At 44.4% G+C, this 17,107-nt stretch overlaps 1 protein-coding gene across 1 annotated transcript in view; it reads right to left on the bottom strand.

Moving 5' to 3' along the window:
* Positions 1–17,107, bottom strand: part of LOC115392820 (protocadherin-15-like) — a 178,816-nt gene that overhangs the window by 13,922 nt on the left and 147,787 nt on the right. Inside the window, exons 30-35 of the mRNA XM_030097425.1 lie at positions 15,883–16,113; positions 15,445–15,533; positions 13,929–14,105; positions 13,634–13,852; positions 12,121–12,129; positions 10,916–11,026 (exon numbers count right to left, since the gene is read on the bottom strand). Coding sequence (XP_029953285.1) covers positions 10,916–11,026; positions 12,121–12,129; positions 13,634–13,852; positions 13,929–14,105; positions 15,445–15,533; positions 15,883–16,113 — 836 coding nt within the window. The remainder of the gene's footprint in view (positions 1–10,915; positions 11,027–12,120; positions 12,130–13,633; positions 13,853–13,928; positions 14,106–15,444; positions 15,534–15,882; positions 16,114–17,107) is intronic.

Below are 17,107 nucleotides of genomic sequence, written 5' to 3'. Positions count from 1 at the left end.
ATTTTTACTCTCCCACCAACCTGTTACCCCCATCTGCCTTTTTTCAGCTTCCTTTGTCAGGATAAATCTACTTCTGCGTCACCTTTCCTCTCTGTGGTTACAAGCTATGTCGAGAATAACTTGAAAATGAGCAGGTCTCCATTTTATTTCCAAAATAAACTCCACTGAAAGGAGGCGGTGATCCAGCAGAGGGGAAAGGCGAGGCAGAGGAACTGAGAACGACTGTTTATTTGATCAGAACTAATGATCTGTTATGATATTTCAATTGAAAACCCAAAACGGCCTGACAAATAATACAAGAATTCCCAATTTTCAACTAATATTCAATTAGCAGAAATCACACCCACCTTGTTGTTAATGTTTTGTTGGACAATAATTTATGTCTGATTGTTGCCAATATTCAGTAGTTAGACAAAAAGTTTATTAAAATCTCGACTGATTTTTTCCACCCACTGAGCACACAACAAGAAGCAGGTTTGAATGAAAAATCTTTTTTTTCCAGATTTTAAAGATTTTCAACAAAAAAACTGGTGTATTTGTTACTGTTGTTGTTGTTGAAGCAAAATGTGATTTTTCGTTTTGTTTTCAAATGATCTGACTCTTTGTCCGTGTAAGAAGCAGAAACTGCAAATTTTTTGAAACACTGCCTCTGCACATGTGCATCAGTCAATACTTGATTTTCATTTTAAACATCTGGGAAGTCTTTATACACACTCTGCATGGTTACAGAGACGGTTTTTGCAGTAAATTTCATTTTACAATTGTGCTGGGAAAAGGCTTCTTCTAGAAGGAAAAAAAAAATGCTTCAGGGTGATAAATTAACTTTTCTTATCTTGTGGACTTTATTGCTTTGCCAGTCTCAATCCACTTTACATGATCAGTGACATTCACCCAATCATTCACACACACACACACACACACACACACACACACACACACGCCGATGGTGCGAGGCGCCAAGCCAGCAAGTTTGTGTTCAATGTTTTGCTCAAGGACACTTCCACACATGAACAGAGCGGGGATTGAACCGCCCACACGGTATTGGAAAAACGGCGAGATCTGCCGCCGCCGCCGCTGCCGCCGTGCGCCTGTGAACTGAACAGCGAAGTCGACCTTTAAGCGCACGACCGATAAAGCCTTTCGAATGAAACGTCTTCAAAACTTCAGGCATGTGCGACCACCTTCACGCTACAATTAAACATGACCTTTAAAGTGTTTGCCTGACCCAGCAGACTCCCTCGAAATGCCGGGTCTCTGCCGCCGATTGTTTTATCACGGAGACGGCTGATTTCCGAGAGTCGCCAGAAGAAAGAAACGATCGACTATCCAGGTGTGGAGGTTCACTCATGTGCAACATGACGGATCGCGGTGATGAAGGCGGACACGCAGCCACCATTTACAACCAGTAGATTACTCTTTCATTTGCTGCATCTAGTTTCTATTTGCTGCTTCAGTGCCACAGACTTCCCACAGTAGTCTCTGCTGTAGCGAGGACAAAACCTGTGACTTTACAAGTAATCCAATTTAAAACGAGTGTTGAAAACAATACATATTCCCCCAAGATGTCAAAAGTTGTGTTTTGTCTGGCAAGAGCACACAATGGAAAGTGAAAGAACAAAAAAACAAAATGTGTTTGAAAGACAATGACGGTTCACTGTGTTTGCGACAGTGTGTGTGAGTGTGTGGCGGCGAGCTGCAGACGGAGTCTGGAAACTAATCTCTACATGAAGCATCCCCAGCCCAGCCAGCTGAAACTGCAGCCTCTTTAAACCTCCTGCAAGCGTCTGTGTGTGTGTTTTTGTTTGCAGTTCATTCGGGCTTTTATGAAATCACAGCATCCTGACTTTATCAACATATCCTGTTGTTCAATTAAAGCGAGACGGCAGATTACTCCGGAGATCCACAGATATGTGACGTCTGTCAGAGGAAATCCACCTTATTAATTCCAAAGATAAACCCATCAGGGTTCGTTTCCTTCGGCTGTACATTATAATTTGATCCATTGGCACAAAGCGCGCTCGTCAGCGCTGATCTTGTGGGACAGATGTGATCTGTACTTGTCACGGCGACAATGGAGACGTCTGGAGACGACTTGTTGAAGCCGCGCTAACGCTCGGCAGTGAAATCATCTGCAGGCAATCGAAGGCCATGGTTCCTTATCTCAAGTCAATCAATGTGTAATCTGGTTTTGGACATGTTTTTGAGCGACCCCAGCCAGTCAGAGTAGCACTTTATTTTCAGGACCACATCTTTTTGCTGTAAGACTGCGAAGAAGACTCAGCAAATCAGCCGAGATGTAAACCTACAATGAGCATTTTTCATTTCACTGTTGATTTTGTGGCTTCAAATCCTCTTGTGGCCACAAGCGGAGCTACATCTGCAGGAACAGAGCAGAGCTTCGCATGTTGTCAGCACAATGGGCCAAGGTCATTCAGGCACCCTCTGGCTCTTGTTGAGAGAACACTGGTCAAGCAACCACAGGTCATTTCAATGAGAAGGAGTGAAGTACTTTTCAAGTACCCCTCATTCATTTATTTTTTATTAGATATAGATAAATGGAGACTTTTTAACTTTTTATGATATGAACTGAAAATAAGCTTCTCCTTCTTGAAAGACCAGCAGCCACCAGCAGCACTCTTGACACAGAACCCTGTACGCTATAACCCAAATAGAAGCCCCCCAACCTCCAAAAAAAAAAACAACAAAAAACTGTATTTCTACACATTCACAACACACATATGTTTTTCAAATAGGCAGTTTACCAAGACATAAGGCCGATCACGTGGCTTACAGCATATTTAATTTGCTGTACAGATCTGTGTTGTGTGTTTGTGATTCAGTTAAGCGTCTCAGTCCGTCACAGCGCGACTCGCCACGTGACTTTTACATGCTGCTTGTATGCATTACACTTACAACGCGTTTCTGCCAAGGCCTCAGGCATGACGGTCAAAGCAATTTCCCCGTTAGGCTCCGAAATGAAATCACTTACATGGGAACAAACAACTCACCCCTGCACTTGGCTCCGAAGTGGAGAGACGACGCTTTTAAATGACACGTCAATATCCTTTAACTTAAGCATATTTTACATGGAGGTTTTGTCATTTCATACGAAGACCAACGTCTGGTCTGCAATAAAGCCCCTTTAGATGTGTGCTGAAATGCCTTTCAGCTTAAAAAAAACAGGCTATAAAACAAGGCTGTATGACCTTCATATTATGCAGTATGTCATACTTGAGGTGAGAGTGAAACATTGTACATCCTCATTATCATGCCACGGATGTCGGCCATTGTGCACGAGTCTGTCGATGCAAAGTCTGCTGGCGCGTTTCCATCAGGAGGAAGCTACAGCAGGTACGCCACGGCCATCAGTCAAGCAGTTTTCCTTCGAATCAACTACTGAAACATTAGAAAATCATCAAAAAGTGAAAAAGTGAAAGACACTGTCACTCATTCACCCTTATTTCAAGGAGGGAAAATGTAAAAACGGTCTAGTTGGAGGAGCAATTTGCGACAGGCAGTCTGATTGAGGCTGTGGTGGAACACACACACACACACACACAATAGGTGCACAACAGTTCCGTTTTGGCTCCGCGGCGCTCCGCGTTATGAAAAGTGATGCAATGCGTTCGTAGACTTGAATCCAGTCATGCTCAGGGCTGATTCAACATGTTGTGTTAGAATATCTGTAGTGCCTTTGCAGACAGATCGGCGAGACGCTCAAACTTCTAAATGAGAGTGGAAGGAAAAAAGAAAAAGAAAAAAAAAAAAAACAAGAAGCAAAAATGAGGAGCTTCTCCTCTCGAACACGGCCCAAGACAATAACGCATTTCACCCTTCAAGGTCTTTGGCGAATCCAGCTGTGTGGGAGCGTCTCGTCTGCATCCCATCACTGTTCGCAAGCAGAGCCTGAATAAACAACACGCTGTTATGGATTCAGGACCGCTTCACTCAAGCTTTGGTGGATGAAGATGTCATGGCACACTGAGCTCTGGCGTCCAGGTTAACAGGTAACGTGGACCGGTTCTATAACATCGTGGCATTCAGACAAATCTCCACTTAGTAAAACACACACACACATCCATGTTCACATTCCCTGCATCGCTGCAATAATTCACTTTTCCAGCTTTCTCATTTCACATCTTTTGTTTGTGTCTTTCTGTTGTTTTTAAAGTGGCTTCTAGTACCGAAATATTATTTTACCCGCATTTTGTTATTACATGTTTTCCCCTGAATTAAAAAAAAAACCCAATCTTTGTGCTTGCTTGTAATGCATTTCACAATAACTAACAGCACAACTTCCTCCCAGGATCAATAATCCATTTGAATTCTTTGTTTGGCAGCGAGGACTACTTCTCTATTATTACGCTTGCTCTGCTCGTGTCGGTACAATGCATGCGTCTATATGAGGATGTTATTTTTACAAAATCAAACCGCTGCTTCAAGATGACATATATTTACTTTTAAAATAACCTGCAAACAAAGGTTCGTGATGTTTTTTTTTTTCTTTACCATGATGAAGCCCTGTAAACCTCATGTGCGGGAGAAGAGAAAAAAAACAAGCAAAATGTTCTTGACAGAGCTTTCCTGTGAACATCAAGTATGCTAACACCACAGCATGATTGGAAATCACTTTAATAATATATAAACGTAATTCTCAGGAGGCAGAACTGTAAAAGATACAGTGCGCTGACTTGATTTAATAAAGACAGACATGTTTGCAGACAAGTAGCGTACAGAGAAGAACAGATGGAATATGTAATTGGAACAGGAAAAAAAAAATTGTGGTCTTCCAGTTCAGAGTTACAGCATTTGGCGTCTATGCAGTTGTGTAGACCGATCAAATAAAGGCCGAGTGTGACAGTGACCACAACACCGGCTGCAACTCAGCTGCAGGTATATCGGTTTTTGTCTTTTTTAACCTCAGCGGACACCGTATGTTCCCATGCTTCAGCTATTCCCAAGTCCAGCAGGTCACGTGACATCTGTTTTCATCTCATAACAGTTTCCAAAAAAAAACAAGACAATTTAAATCCACACCCACTCCAAATAGTTCTCAAATACTGTGAAACTGAAAGCCATTAAAATGGAAATCATCAAACGCAAGTATTGTGATTCAATAAGATGAGCACGCACCCATCCACTTGTCTCTTTACATTAAACTACTCACTACTGTCTGGTAGACAAGCTGTGAATTTTGTGGTTGTCACCGTGATCAAAGTCATCTGTCTCTGTCATCGATGCTCTGAACAGGTGGAAGATGGAAGGATTGACGAGTTCGCGAGAAAATACTACACACTGGTGCTCCGGCGATTTTCTCTTTCCGTCTCTTTAATTTTCTTCGTCACAGCAAATACACAGCTACATAACCTACAAAGGACTCAGAAGGAAGCCTGGCTAAGTCACATCAAACTTTTTAATCAAGTTGTCATCACAGCATCTGCCGACCATCATATGTCTTGTCTAATCTCATCGACAATAACACTGACTGTAGCTGACTGATCTTAATCTATTGCCGACAAGCAAGTAATTTATGTGTCACGGATATAAAATGTTAATGACAGCAGTCAAACTGAGAGTTAACAGGGAGATATTTCACCGCTCCTAATCATTTGATTTCGTAGTTCCCATCTGGAGCTACTCTTTAAATTGTCCTCTCCTTTTCTGTCACAGCAGGAACCATTAATTCAAAGGAAAGACTTTATTTGGCAATAAAGTTCATCCTGGGTGCAGTTCGCCTCCCTTCGTTTTTCATGTAGAAAACAGGAAGCCATGTTGGAAGAATACAGCTGCAGCCTGGTGACAAATCACCGAGTCATCATAGCGTCTCACGGAGCCATTTCCAGCAGCGTTTATAAATTTTTACCCTCTGGACTTTCTATCTCACCGAATCCGAGGCTAGAGCATTGTTGACTGAGAGGGAAAGCGTTTCTCAAGTTCTTCCACAATGGAGTTCATGTTTGCGTTGGGCTGAATCTGCGGAGGCGGAGGATCCTCGCCTCCTTCCCCGTGTCCTCCACCTGCATCTCCCCCTCCTCCTTCCCTGACTCCCTCGCCCCCTTCTGCTCCTCCCACTGCTAATCCATCCAACGAGTCGATGGATTCAAGGGAGTCCACTGAAGAGCGGCTCCTCATGACCTTCTTGAGCGGATTCTGCTTCTGATCGATCTGGCTGAACATGTTGGCCACGGATTTCTCGATGTCCGCGATGTTCTGAATGTTCTTCAGGATTCCTTTCAGCTCCTTCCGGGGAGGATCGGGCTCCGCGGGCAGGGGCGGCGGCGTCGGCCGGAGGGACACGGGCCGCAGGGCGGGCGCCTCCGAGAGCGACGGGAGGACGAACGTGGACGGACGCAGAAGCGAGGGAGACAGCGGCGGAGGGAGAGGCGGAGGCGGCGGAGGCGGTGGTTGAGGAAGCTGCTGCCCAGGGTTGTTGGACTGAGGTGAAGCGGGAGGGACGGGAGGAGGGGAAGGAGGGTGAGGCGGTGGAGGCGAGGTTGGCGGGAGGGGGGCTGATGTGGCAGGAGGTGGTGGCGGCGGTGGGGAAGTAGGAGGTGGAGGTGGAGGAGTTGAAGGGGGATCAGGGATACCCTCTAAATGGATCTGAAGTCTGTCGTCTGCACTCTGAAATCCCGTTAAACTCGCTCCGAAGCGCCGCAGCACCGGCGGAGTGGGCTTGTGACTCGGCGGAGGAGTCCCTCCATCGCTCTGAGTTATGATGATACTCGGAGGACCTTCTTTCGTCTGAACAACGGGGAAATGGTGGGTGGGGGTCTGCTTGTGATGCTGTGGGGACTCCGGGAAAACCGACAGGAGAATATCAGGAGACAAAGATCCTCGAGAGTCTCTGTTCTGCCGTTGCCTCATTTCCTGGAGGGCCTGCTGCTCGAACTGTCTGGCTTGCTCTTTCACCGACAGCTTGGGCTCGAGGCTCTGGCTTCCCATCAAATCCGAGTCCAGTCCACGGTCGAACCCCGAATCCAGACCGGCGTCTTTGCTGTCCTTGAACTCCGCCTTCATCAGCTCCAGCTCCCACTGCACCGGGTCCATGACCACCTGCCGCCTCAGGGCGTCGTACATCTCTCTTCGGTGTAATCTTGATGGGAGAGTCCAGCTGTGTCCTCCGCCCGACCCCCACCCGCTGTCGCTGCCGCTGTACCCGCCGAAGCCCACGTCACACCCGGGCGAGCTGAGCCTCAGCCAGGCTTCGCGAAGGCCTTTCCTGGACGGCGAGAAATTGCCAAGGAGGTCCCGTCTCCTCTGGCTCCTTCCGAGAGTCTCCGGACTGCTCAGGGTGCCGTCCTCGTGGTAAATGGGGTTTTTGATGGTCAGGGGGTTTTCGTCAGAGAGGAACGTGATGTTGGACTCGGACTTGGGGAGGTTGTTCAGCACGCCTCCATTAGCGATGCACTGGCGGTGGGCGGCAATCGCTCGAGTGGCAAAATCAGAGATCAGACGCTGGCGGTCGCTTTCGTCCAAACTTGCAACGCCTCCACCGCCGCCGCCGCCGCCACCATGGTTCGATCGGCTGTTACGTGGATCAAGGGAACAAAATGAGACAGAAAATGGAATGAAGAGAAAACGAACAAAAAAATTACAGATAAAACATGAGGGAGAGGAGTAATAATGGACATAAAAGATGCAAGTGTATAAATCAAAGCTAAATGTAATGGAAGAGGGAGATTGGGACTGAACGCAATTTGAATCAGACGGAGGTAATGCACAGAATGACAAAACGCAATGTTTGACAAAGGGGAGTGACAACAAGAGGATCGAGAAAGAAGGGCAGGCGTTCAAAGACTCTGCTAGAACTGTGCCTGGATAATGTAATGAAAATAGACTTCACATTAGGAGATGAATGAGGAGTGGAACAAGAAGAAATGGATGAGGAACAATAGGACTTTTCTTTTTTTTTTTCCTCTCCCTGTGCTGTGTTTACAAGAGGGACAAGAGATGGAGCACTAAAAAACAGATTTGAAAGACAAAGGAAAAGAATGCGAGTAGATTTTAAGCTCGCTATAAAAGCACTGCTGCAGCACAGCTATAAAAACTACCAGCTCTACCAGGGGAAGGATCGACGACGATGCGTCACGCGGCTCTCCGGGTTTTGCAGTTTCTCCAACAACTAATACCTGATTATAGACCAACTATCATCTACCAACTTACCTTGACAAAAAAACAAAACAAAACAAAACAAAACAGTAAAGGCCACAAACACAAAACTAAAGCAGCTCACAACTTTGTCAGCTCGCATATCTCTGTGTTTTTACTCACTTTTGTCTGTCAGTCGTGAAAGAAGGGGGATATTTGGAAAGAAGGAAAATAAAGTGACACTATGAGTAAAAATGAAAACAATGTTGTGGGAGGAAGTGGGGAGGAGAAGAGCAGTGAGGTCAAAGTAATCCCACCGCTATCTGACCGAGCGTACTTCACATGCTTAATGCATGCTGGGACGGCTGCTGGTGGTGCATTAGTGTGGTCCTGCTTCATTGCACTGTGCCACTTTTATGGTCGACACGTGCACCTTACAGATGGCTCATCTCATCCAGTGCTGTCCGAAGGGGCCCAGTATTAAATCTGCTGGTTTGGAAATCGAGTCCACATTACATGTTCTAAATATTTTTTTATTGCCTGTGTGAGATCTCGAGTGGAAATCTCATCTACAGCTTAAATATACCCCCCAATGTCACTCTGACCCGTCCAGCAACAAAGCAAGTTGGTGTATTCAACACATCACTTAAAAACACTTAAAGCTAAATTAGAAAGTGTGTGATTATAGTAAATCAAAGTGTGGTCAACAGATCTGACATCGATATAAGATGGCAGTGTAAAGAAATGATGTATTACCAAATACTGTGCCTTTTAATACAACATTTTAAAAGCAGGCTTCATTTAATTTGCTGTTAATAAGTGTTCGAACACTTAATTTCTCCCAGATAATTAAAAACAGACATTAAAACCCGAGAGCCTGTCAAGAGAGAAGCAAGTAATTATAACAATAGTCACGAAAATCAGTCCAGTGAGCAGTTTGAGGACGGACATCAATTATAAATGAGCAAACTTTAACACTTTGAAAGTTCTTTTTTCCTTAATTTTTTTTAAGGGAATATTTGGAAGTAAAAAGATGGTAGTGATATAGAACACACACGATTACTCTAAGAAATCCAAAACTACTTCCTCTGCACGCACGGCTGCCCGTCCCGCCACAGTTAAACATGCTCTGTATTTTATCAATAGAATTAATTATCGCCCAAGGTGGTCTTTAAAAATTATGGGCTGCATTTATTTCAATTATCTCATATCCAAGTTCATTTCTGCACGCTTTTTTTTTTTTTTTTTTTTTTTTTTAAGAGGATCACTTGGGCTTTAGTCATTGCACGCGCACACACACACACACACACACACACACACACACGGAGTCGGAAATCCCCTGTTGTCGTTTAGAGATAGTTCTTACCACCACGCATATGAATTGCTCTCGTGTTAATGGGAGTGGGGAGGCATATCAAGGACAGACAGGAAACCGGTGATGCATGTAATGCTGATAACAGTTCCTCTCAACTTCTTAACGCTCCAGCAAGGAATTACAAATGAGCTATCTGTGAATTGCCTTGAGTGTGTGCTGTTACAAAAACTTTCAGATAAAAGTTAATACGGTGTCCCTACATACTGTCTCTATTAGACTCCTGCCCAGGCGTACCTTTAAAAACTAACAATATGATCAATAAAACAGTTCAAGAGGTAGTAAAGCAGAGTAACTAGTGGATTTTACAACACGCGCACTGAAATAGAGTCAACTTTTCCAGGCGACGTCGAGTGTTTAGACAGAAATACGTCTTAGCAGCAGTGACCTAATCACTAAACAGCTTATCTGCCTTTTAACCTCCTTTACTGTCAAGCTTACACTCAATGGTGCCATGAATTTTAAAACAAACAAATGAAAGCATCCACAAAAACGGAAAGTGCTGTGAAGGCAGATAAAGAAAAAAAAAAAAAAAAAAAAAAGGTCATTTTTGGAAGATAAACGGAGAGGACTCCTCTGAAGGCTTCAGAATGAGACCGGAATATACTGTATGTTTCAGCGGCGATAACAGTGTTATTGAAAGACGCCACTGGATGGGAATCTTGGCGCGAACTCGATACGCCGCACTCAGAGCGATCATTGTTGTGTGGGCAGATGGGTGACCTTCACTTTATCTTCTGTAACATGAGAACATTGGTATGCATTAGAACGGGGCAAACTGACAAGGGAAGCGCTGAATGTCAGTGAACTTTGTGAAGATGAAATTACGGGGTTTATCTCCCGCTGTCGAAGCTTTCAAAAATCACAGCTTAGTTCGGCCGTGGCTGGATGTGGGCTGACAAGGTTTCGCTTGATTAATCATATACTGTCTCATATCTACTTGTGTCAATTTTTTGCTTAATGTAAAATGAAGGAGGACGTCACAGAAAAATGACTGGAAAGTTCAACACTTGCAAATGTTAGGAGACTTCAGGCAGACAAAATTTCCTTATTTCACTTGTGTTCAGCGATGTTTTTTTTTTTTGAAGTTACTCCAGTTGTTTTTCGCTATCCACAGATATATTTGTTGAGCATGAGTGTGGTGGACTGGCTGTGAAACTTCACCAGCTTTGGCTGCAAACACTCGCCTGGACAGGAAGCTGAGGCCTACTGTGTGATAAATGCTGTGAGCTTGGGGCCAAAACAAACACCCTTGTTTTTAAATTGGGAATATGCTCTATCTCAGCACGAGTAGAAATGCTTAGAGACTCGACGATATGAACGTGTTGACGCCGCGACGCCTCACAGAGCAGCCGAAATTCTGCCAAAAATCTGAAGTTCAACAACCGCTGAAATGTGAGCTGATGCCTCGAGTTCGGCTCGTCGGGCCACGCGCCGCTTTCACACTCCACTTACATGGCATTGTCGCCCAGCTCCTCGTACAGGTTGTTGGCGGTGCCTCCCCCCGGTTTGCCCGTTGGCATGGCCATCTGGATACGGGCCGTCTTGGCACACTCCGCTTGGCGCCTGGACGCAACACAGAGGATACGCAGAGTGGGTTTTCTGACGTGAGAGCGCACCGACGACCTCTGGAAGCAGCGAAATGGTCAAAACGGGGCGGGGAAACAATCGCTCAGTCAGCAATGAGGTCGAACTCGAAGCTATCTCTTCATGTTGTGTCGTCCGAGTCGAAGCGCTGGTGTCTTTCTCTGCTGCTTTGTAGTGGAAACTCGACTGTTGAGGGGGAATTTCTTTTTCATCGAAAGAAACGCTTCGCTCAGTACAAACTACTTTCCCTGCTCTTTCATGCAAAACCTTAGAAAACTGTTTTGCATCTGTCAAAGTCATGAGAAAAGAGTGTTTCTCAATACTGTGATTCCATCGAGCGAGACGTGATGAAATCTCCAGCGATGTTGCTTCTTGTGGTTTGTTGAATCAATGTGGAAGAAGCTCCTCCAGGAGGAGCACTCCAAATCTCATTGTGTTCTGGAACACAATGGAAGCGAAGGCATCTAAAGCGCCGCACGCCTTGGCAAATCTTTGGCAGAGCATTGTTCATGTTGCAATTGTTGTGATTGCAGGACTGTGCTTTTCTGTAGGAGCTGTTTGATGTATTGAATTTTAAGACAGTCATTCTGGTCTGACTTTGAAAAAACCTGCAACGCCTTTGATGGCGTCAAGTTAAACTATTGCAGCCATTTTCCAAGAAAACAAATGATACTGCAGCGAGTTTTAGCTGCACTTGTGCTTATTGCTAATTCAGATATATAAGGAAACCAACTTGTTAAATAAGATAAAGAACATCATAGTGTTAGTAACACTGAAATTATGCTGTCAACCACGTTCATTAGCTTCGTTCTTCAATCCAAATTAGTGCAGTAAAAGTCACAAACTCTCTCTCTCTCATGCATAAAATGAATTAAAAAAAAAAAACTTCTGTCTTGTACATTTACATTCCACATTCTTCAGGATTCACTCATTTGATTGTCCGCTGTCCTTTCCGTTCCTGATCTCGCCCGCTTTATTGTACAATAAAAGGGAGCAGATTAATCACAGTGAAAGGTGTTTAAGACAGCCGCGGCATTCATATTTCTTCTCAGGAACATAAAAGCGGTACTCACTCTTTGAATCTGGAGGCAAACAGACGCAGCAGATGAGAGACAGAGAAAGATTAGTGATTATTTGAACCATAAATCACACACAACCTCTTGTTACACAAGTTTACTTATTTTAATTTGCAAGCAAAGTCGGACAATTGGTCTTCATTAAAGTCATTTAGCGACAGATAAAAGTGATTATCATGGTAATGGTTTCTATTATGTTGTTCCCTGTTTAGATCTCCTCTTTCCTGTCTGTTTTTCCAGCGGGGTGAGAAACTCTCCGGAACGCCCCGAGTTTTAATGTGCGCACACGTCTGTTTGTGTGTGTTGGGGAGCCGGGTGAAATTAATAGTCTTTCACAGTGGTTAGCTAAACAAACTATTAGAATGGGCACTGTGGGGCCGGCTGCCACACTGAATTATTTAGAGAAGAGCCTGGCCCAGGTGATAATAAACAATGGTAAAAGTCGCCCTGAGGGAGAGGCTTTCAGCTTTTCCTGACTGTCTATGTGCTCTTAAAAGAAATTCACGAGCTTCCTTGATAGCTTGTTATCTTTATTACCATTTATATTGGAAATCCAATTCTCCTCTCCGGCCTGACTACTTTTGAGGACCAGAATTCATTCATTACAATTTTGTCACACCAAATTGATACCTAAGTAGATGGTTTCACTCCGAGCAGAATTATTTTTAGTGGCGAGGATGGCTAACTCGGAAATTGACTTAAAAATATGCTGCAAAATGACAATTCAAGGCTCCGCGAGACGACAATAGTTTCAACGGCTGCCTGCGGGGGCTCACGCAATAATCACATTTGGTTTAGACACATTTTCCACAAAGAGTGAGGGTACGACTAAATCACAAGCAGGTACCAAGCCGCAAACTGAAGAACATCAGTTTGCGGGCGGATGTCACTCTTTGATGAGCTCCTGAGATTTGCCAGAGGCTGACACATTTTCCAGTCCGTCATAATCCTTCTCAGCCTTCCTCCGCCGTGATTGGCAGCTGGCTGCGGGCTCACGTCCTCACGGAGAACACATACATCTCAATACATTGCATAAATTACTCTGAAAATATCCATTTTTGACTCGAGAAACAAGACAGCTCAGAGAGTTCGACTCTCAAATATCCGTTTCCAGGAATAGGTACGGCTGCGGTTCAATAAACATGAGGAGGAAAATAAATTTCGAGTCTAATTGTGTCATCAAGAAGGAAAACAGCCATCCATTTGAATAGAGTGGCAAAATGACACGCTTTCAATGATTTCGGGACACCTATAAAGGTCAGGGGCTCGAGATAACAAGCTCTAAGGAAATAGTTTTGGCCATTCAATAAGTGTTAGAGGTACCATTTTATTTTTTTTTGCCTAGTCATAGGATGTGTTGATGATAAGAATTGGACAAAATGTCAGCAGCTCCATCCTTTAAACCGGAGCCCATCAGAGGGACGGAGCCCTCCCACAGTGCCGTTCTCAGTAATTTGTTCCTGATTAAAGTGCCGGTTGTATCCCAGAAACACACATAAATCATACTCACTGTCTGTAGGTGATAATAACAATCAGGATGGCGGGAACACAGCAGATAATAATGATGACTGCCAGGGCCAGCAGCGCGCCCTCTGTGTATCCCACGCTCTGCACGGACTTCTTCACACTCGTCACCACCTCGGGGGTCCGGATTTCCAGGATGCGACCACCGGGAGGGAGGAAGGGCTGAAACTCCTTGCTGATGTCCAGGAGTTTACCGTCAAGAAACCTTGAAACGGCAAAACGAAGGAATGTCGAGTCCATCTGAGGAAAAGTACTCTATCTATAGGTTATGAAGTTCTCACTTGTTGAGCTCCTGTCTCAACACGGCTCTGTTGGTCTGGGGGTCGATGGCGTAGATCATGAGGTCTGACTTGGTGTAGTCCTCCTGCTCCATTCCGTCGCCATAGCGATGCGGCCCGATGGCTTCCACGACAACCTTCGCACCTGGTATCTGCTCCTGGACGTATCGCTCCAAAATGCTGGTGAATGAAGAGATGTGATTTTTATAATATTAAAATCACAGGAGAGGCAGAAATAGCAGATAGAAACACAATGACGTACAGAATGGTGCATTAAAAATAATAATAAAAAAAAAAGGTACTGTAAATGCACATATAAAAACCCACACACAGCTGTATGCACATTTCTTTTCACACCGTAAGGCAGGCGGACTCACGCTGTGCAGTATTGATTTCTGTCCCCTCTGAAACACCTGCTCACAGCAGGGAGCCTCCGACTACAGAGCGTGTCTTTATGTCTGCTTCAGTGTGCGTGTCGCTGCACGTGCTTCCATTTGTTTTGTGTGTCTGTGTGTGTGTGTGTGTGCATGTCTGGGTGTGCTGAGGCAGACAGAAAGGATAATAAATGCTTTTACAATGTCATTATCAAATTATGTGAGTGAAAAAACAAAAACAACAACAATAACAAAAAAAAAAGGCAGCAGCCTGACTGAGCTGGAGTTCAGTGATTATTTGGTGCAGAAACGCCTGCTGGTGAGTTTCTACTGGCGATAATATCATATCACATGATACGTGATGGATTTTGAGTTGATGTTATCGTGTTGCTTGGTTTTTGTTGTATGAAAATGCATTTAGCAGAACCCGTGGTGAAAGATCATTTCACACAATTGTAGCCAATTCCTGAAACAACCTGTGCTGCACTGAGGCAAAAATCACATTTCAGTTTCCACCTTGAGGGCGATAAGGTCATTTTTCTTTTTTTTAATCCCACAGGTCTGATCCCCAGATGTTTTGAGTGCAGCATGAAAAACTCAACAAAGAGTGCGCTCCTTTAAATCAAGAGAATACATGGCTGAATTATAGTCAAGAAAACAGGTAGCATAGAGCTGAAAGGCAACAAAAGTCCTTTTCCTCTTTCAAGTTTAACGCCATTTCAGTAGAATTGCTTTTTTAAAAACAGGGAGTTGTGTGCTCTTTATCAGATTTCCCTGTATGGTGTTTCTTGTCTAATCTCACTCTGCTAATAAATCCATATGAGGAATCTGACGCAAGCTTTGCTTCCATCATGGTAACTTAATGAACGCCGTCCTGCCAATTTTACTGTCAAACGCAAGAGAAGTGAGAAACGCAATTATCTTCCTCATTCCTCGTCCTGTGTTCTTCGGTGAAGTTGCGAGTTTACAAGCACTTTAATAGTCGCAAGGAAGGTGCGATGGTAATCACATGTCCATCAAAGGTGTGAAAAACATTTCATACAAACAGATACGTGCTTCAATGTACAAACTGTGTAAAAACAGCGGCGTGGCTTGTTGGAGACGACCACACAAAGTGTCGGAGAATGAGCCACGTTGCTTCCTACCTGAGCAGTTTGTCTTTGTTTTTGTCCACATATGTTGGAGGAACGTTTGATACGACCACCTGCATGTCCAGCTGGTTCACCACTGAAACCTAAATAAAAAAAAAACAGCATTTACAAAGTCTTACAGGATTTCTGGTGAAGCACCAACGCTCCTCACCCAAACCTGAGCAGACAGTTCCTCCAGTGGCGGGGGGGGGGGGGAGTTTGTAATGTAGAAGAGATAACATTTCCCTTCCAATTAGGCTTTAAGCCTGTGACAAATTGAATTTTGTTTTCACAAGTTTATCAACTAAATGGCATTCTGGGAGCAATTTAAAATCTCACTGCAGCAATGGTGATTCATGCCACACTCTTCATTTCAGGCTGAACGCAGAACGTAAGTGAAAATTAGCCCCCTTTAAGAAAACGATTATAGAACCGCCGTCACTGGATACACACCACTATGTCCGCTTTGCTGCTGTGCCCTCGACCGTAGTTGTCCGTCGCAACCACCTCGAACTTGAAGTACGATCTCCTCATGTTGCGGTACATGATGGCGGTCTTCACCACGCCGCTGTACGGCTCGATGACGAAGCCGTCTTTGCTGTCTTTGGTTTCTTTCCCGGGAGGCGGGGGGATGATGAGCCGGTATATCATCGAGCTGTAGTTGCCGGTGTCTTTGTCCAGAGCCTGGGAAAATTAGAAAGAGAATCACCGGATCATTAGCGCCATCATCATAAACTCAATCAGCAGGAGAATGTCATTATCAGGCGCACAAACAACACAGAGATCAAGCTGTTGTCATTATTGTTGTAAACAACTCAAAGATCTATGGGCGATATAACAGCGCCTGTCAGCTCTCCACCTCGTTACGATTATCAACTCTTCATTCCTGGTGTGTCGACGGCCGGTCGATACGCTGCCACGTGCGATACCAAGCTCAGGTCCGTCTGCCTTAGAAAGGTCGCAAAAAAATTATTTAATTCTCTTGATTTTCTGTCCAGGGTGTTGCCCGCATGGAAACTAAACCCTCATCTAATTTCCAGTGTCGTACTTTGAATGTGAATTTGCTTTTCAGCCGTGCGCGTCTGTTAATCTCTGCAGTCTTTCTGATTAACTATCAAGTCTTTCCTCTCACTTACATAAAAAAAAACCTCACAATCACATCCAGACAGAGACTCAGACAGACTGATTTATTACAGCATCTTCACAAGATCAGATGGAAGGACAGACTATAGATTTGGCTTGGAGACACTCAGCACATCGAAGGTACCAAAATGATGGTTTATCACAGTGATGCAGTAAGTTTGAATGGAAAACAACAATATCTTCACTGATGTGACGTAATAAAGTTTCCTGTTGTTTCCAGGTGGAACATTCCATAAAGCCTTCCGTCTTTTTAACGGTAAACTCAACAAACGATTGAGCTTTCGAGGTCCAACACATTACTGTCGTGTTCCACTGGCTTGTGGCATGAGTCACTCTTCATCCAGACTTGTGACAGCTTCTATTAAATCCACGGTTGACACCGTTTTTCTCTGACTGTTTACTGAAGGGGCCACACGGCGAGGCATAGACTCGCCCTCTGTGAAAATATCTCAGGTACCGAGGTTTTCTCCAACAGTCTAAAAGCAGGTATTTGACTTTAAATTGGCTGAAGGCGTGAGATTGAGTGTGTGTGTGT

This window comes from Salarias fasciatus, chromosome 8 (assembly GCF_902148845.1).
Source record: "Salarias fasciatus chromosome 8, fSalaFa1.1, whole genome shotgun sequence".
NCBI classification, from domain to species: Eukaryota; Metazoa; Chordata; class Actinopteri; order Blenniiformes; family Blenniidae; genus Salarias; species Salarias fasciatus.
The sequence above is the reverse complement of the archived record's forward strand: the minus strand, read 5'-3'. Positions and strand labels throughout refer to the sequence as shown.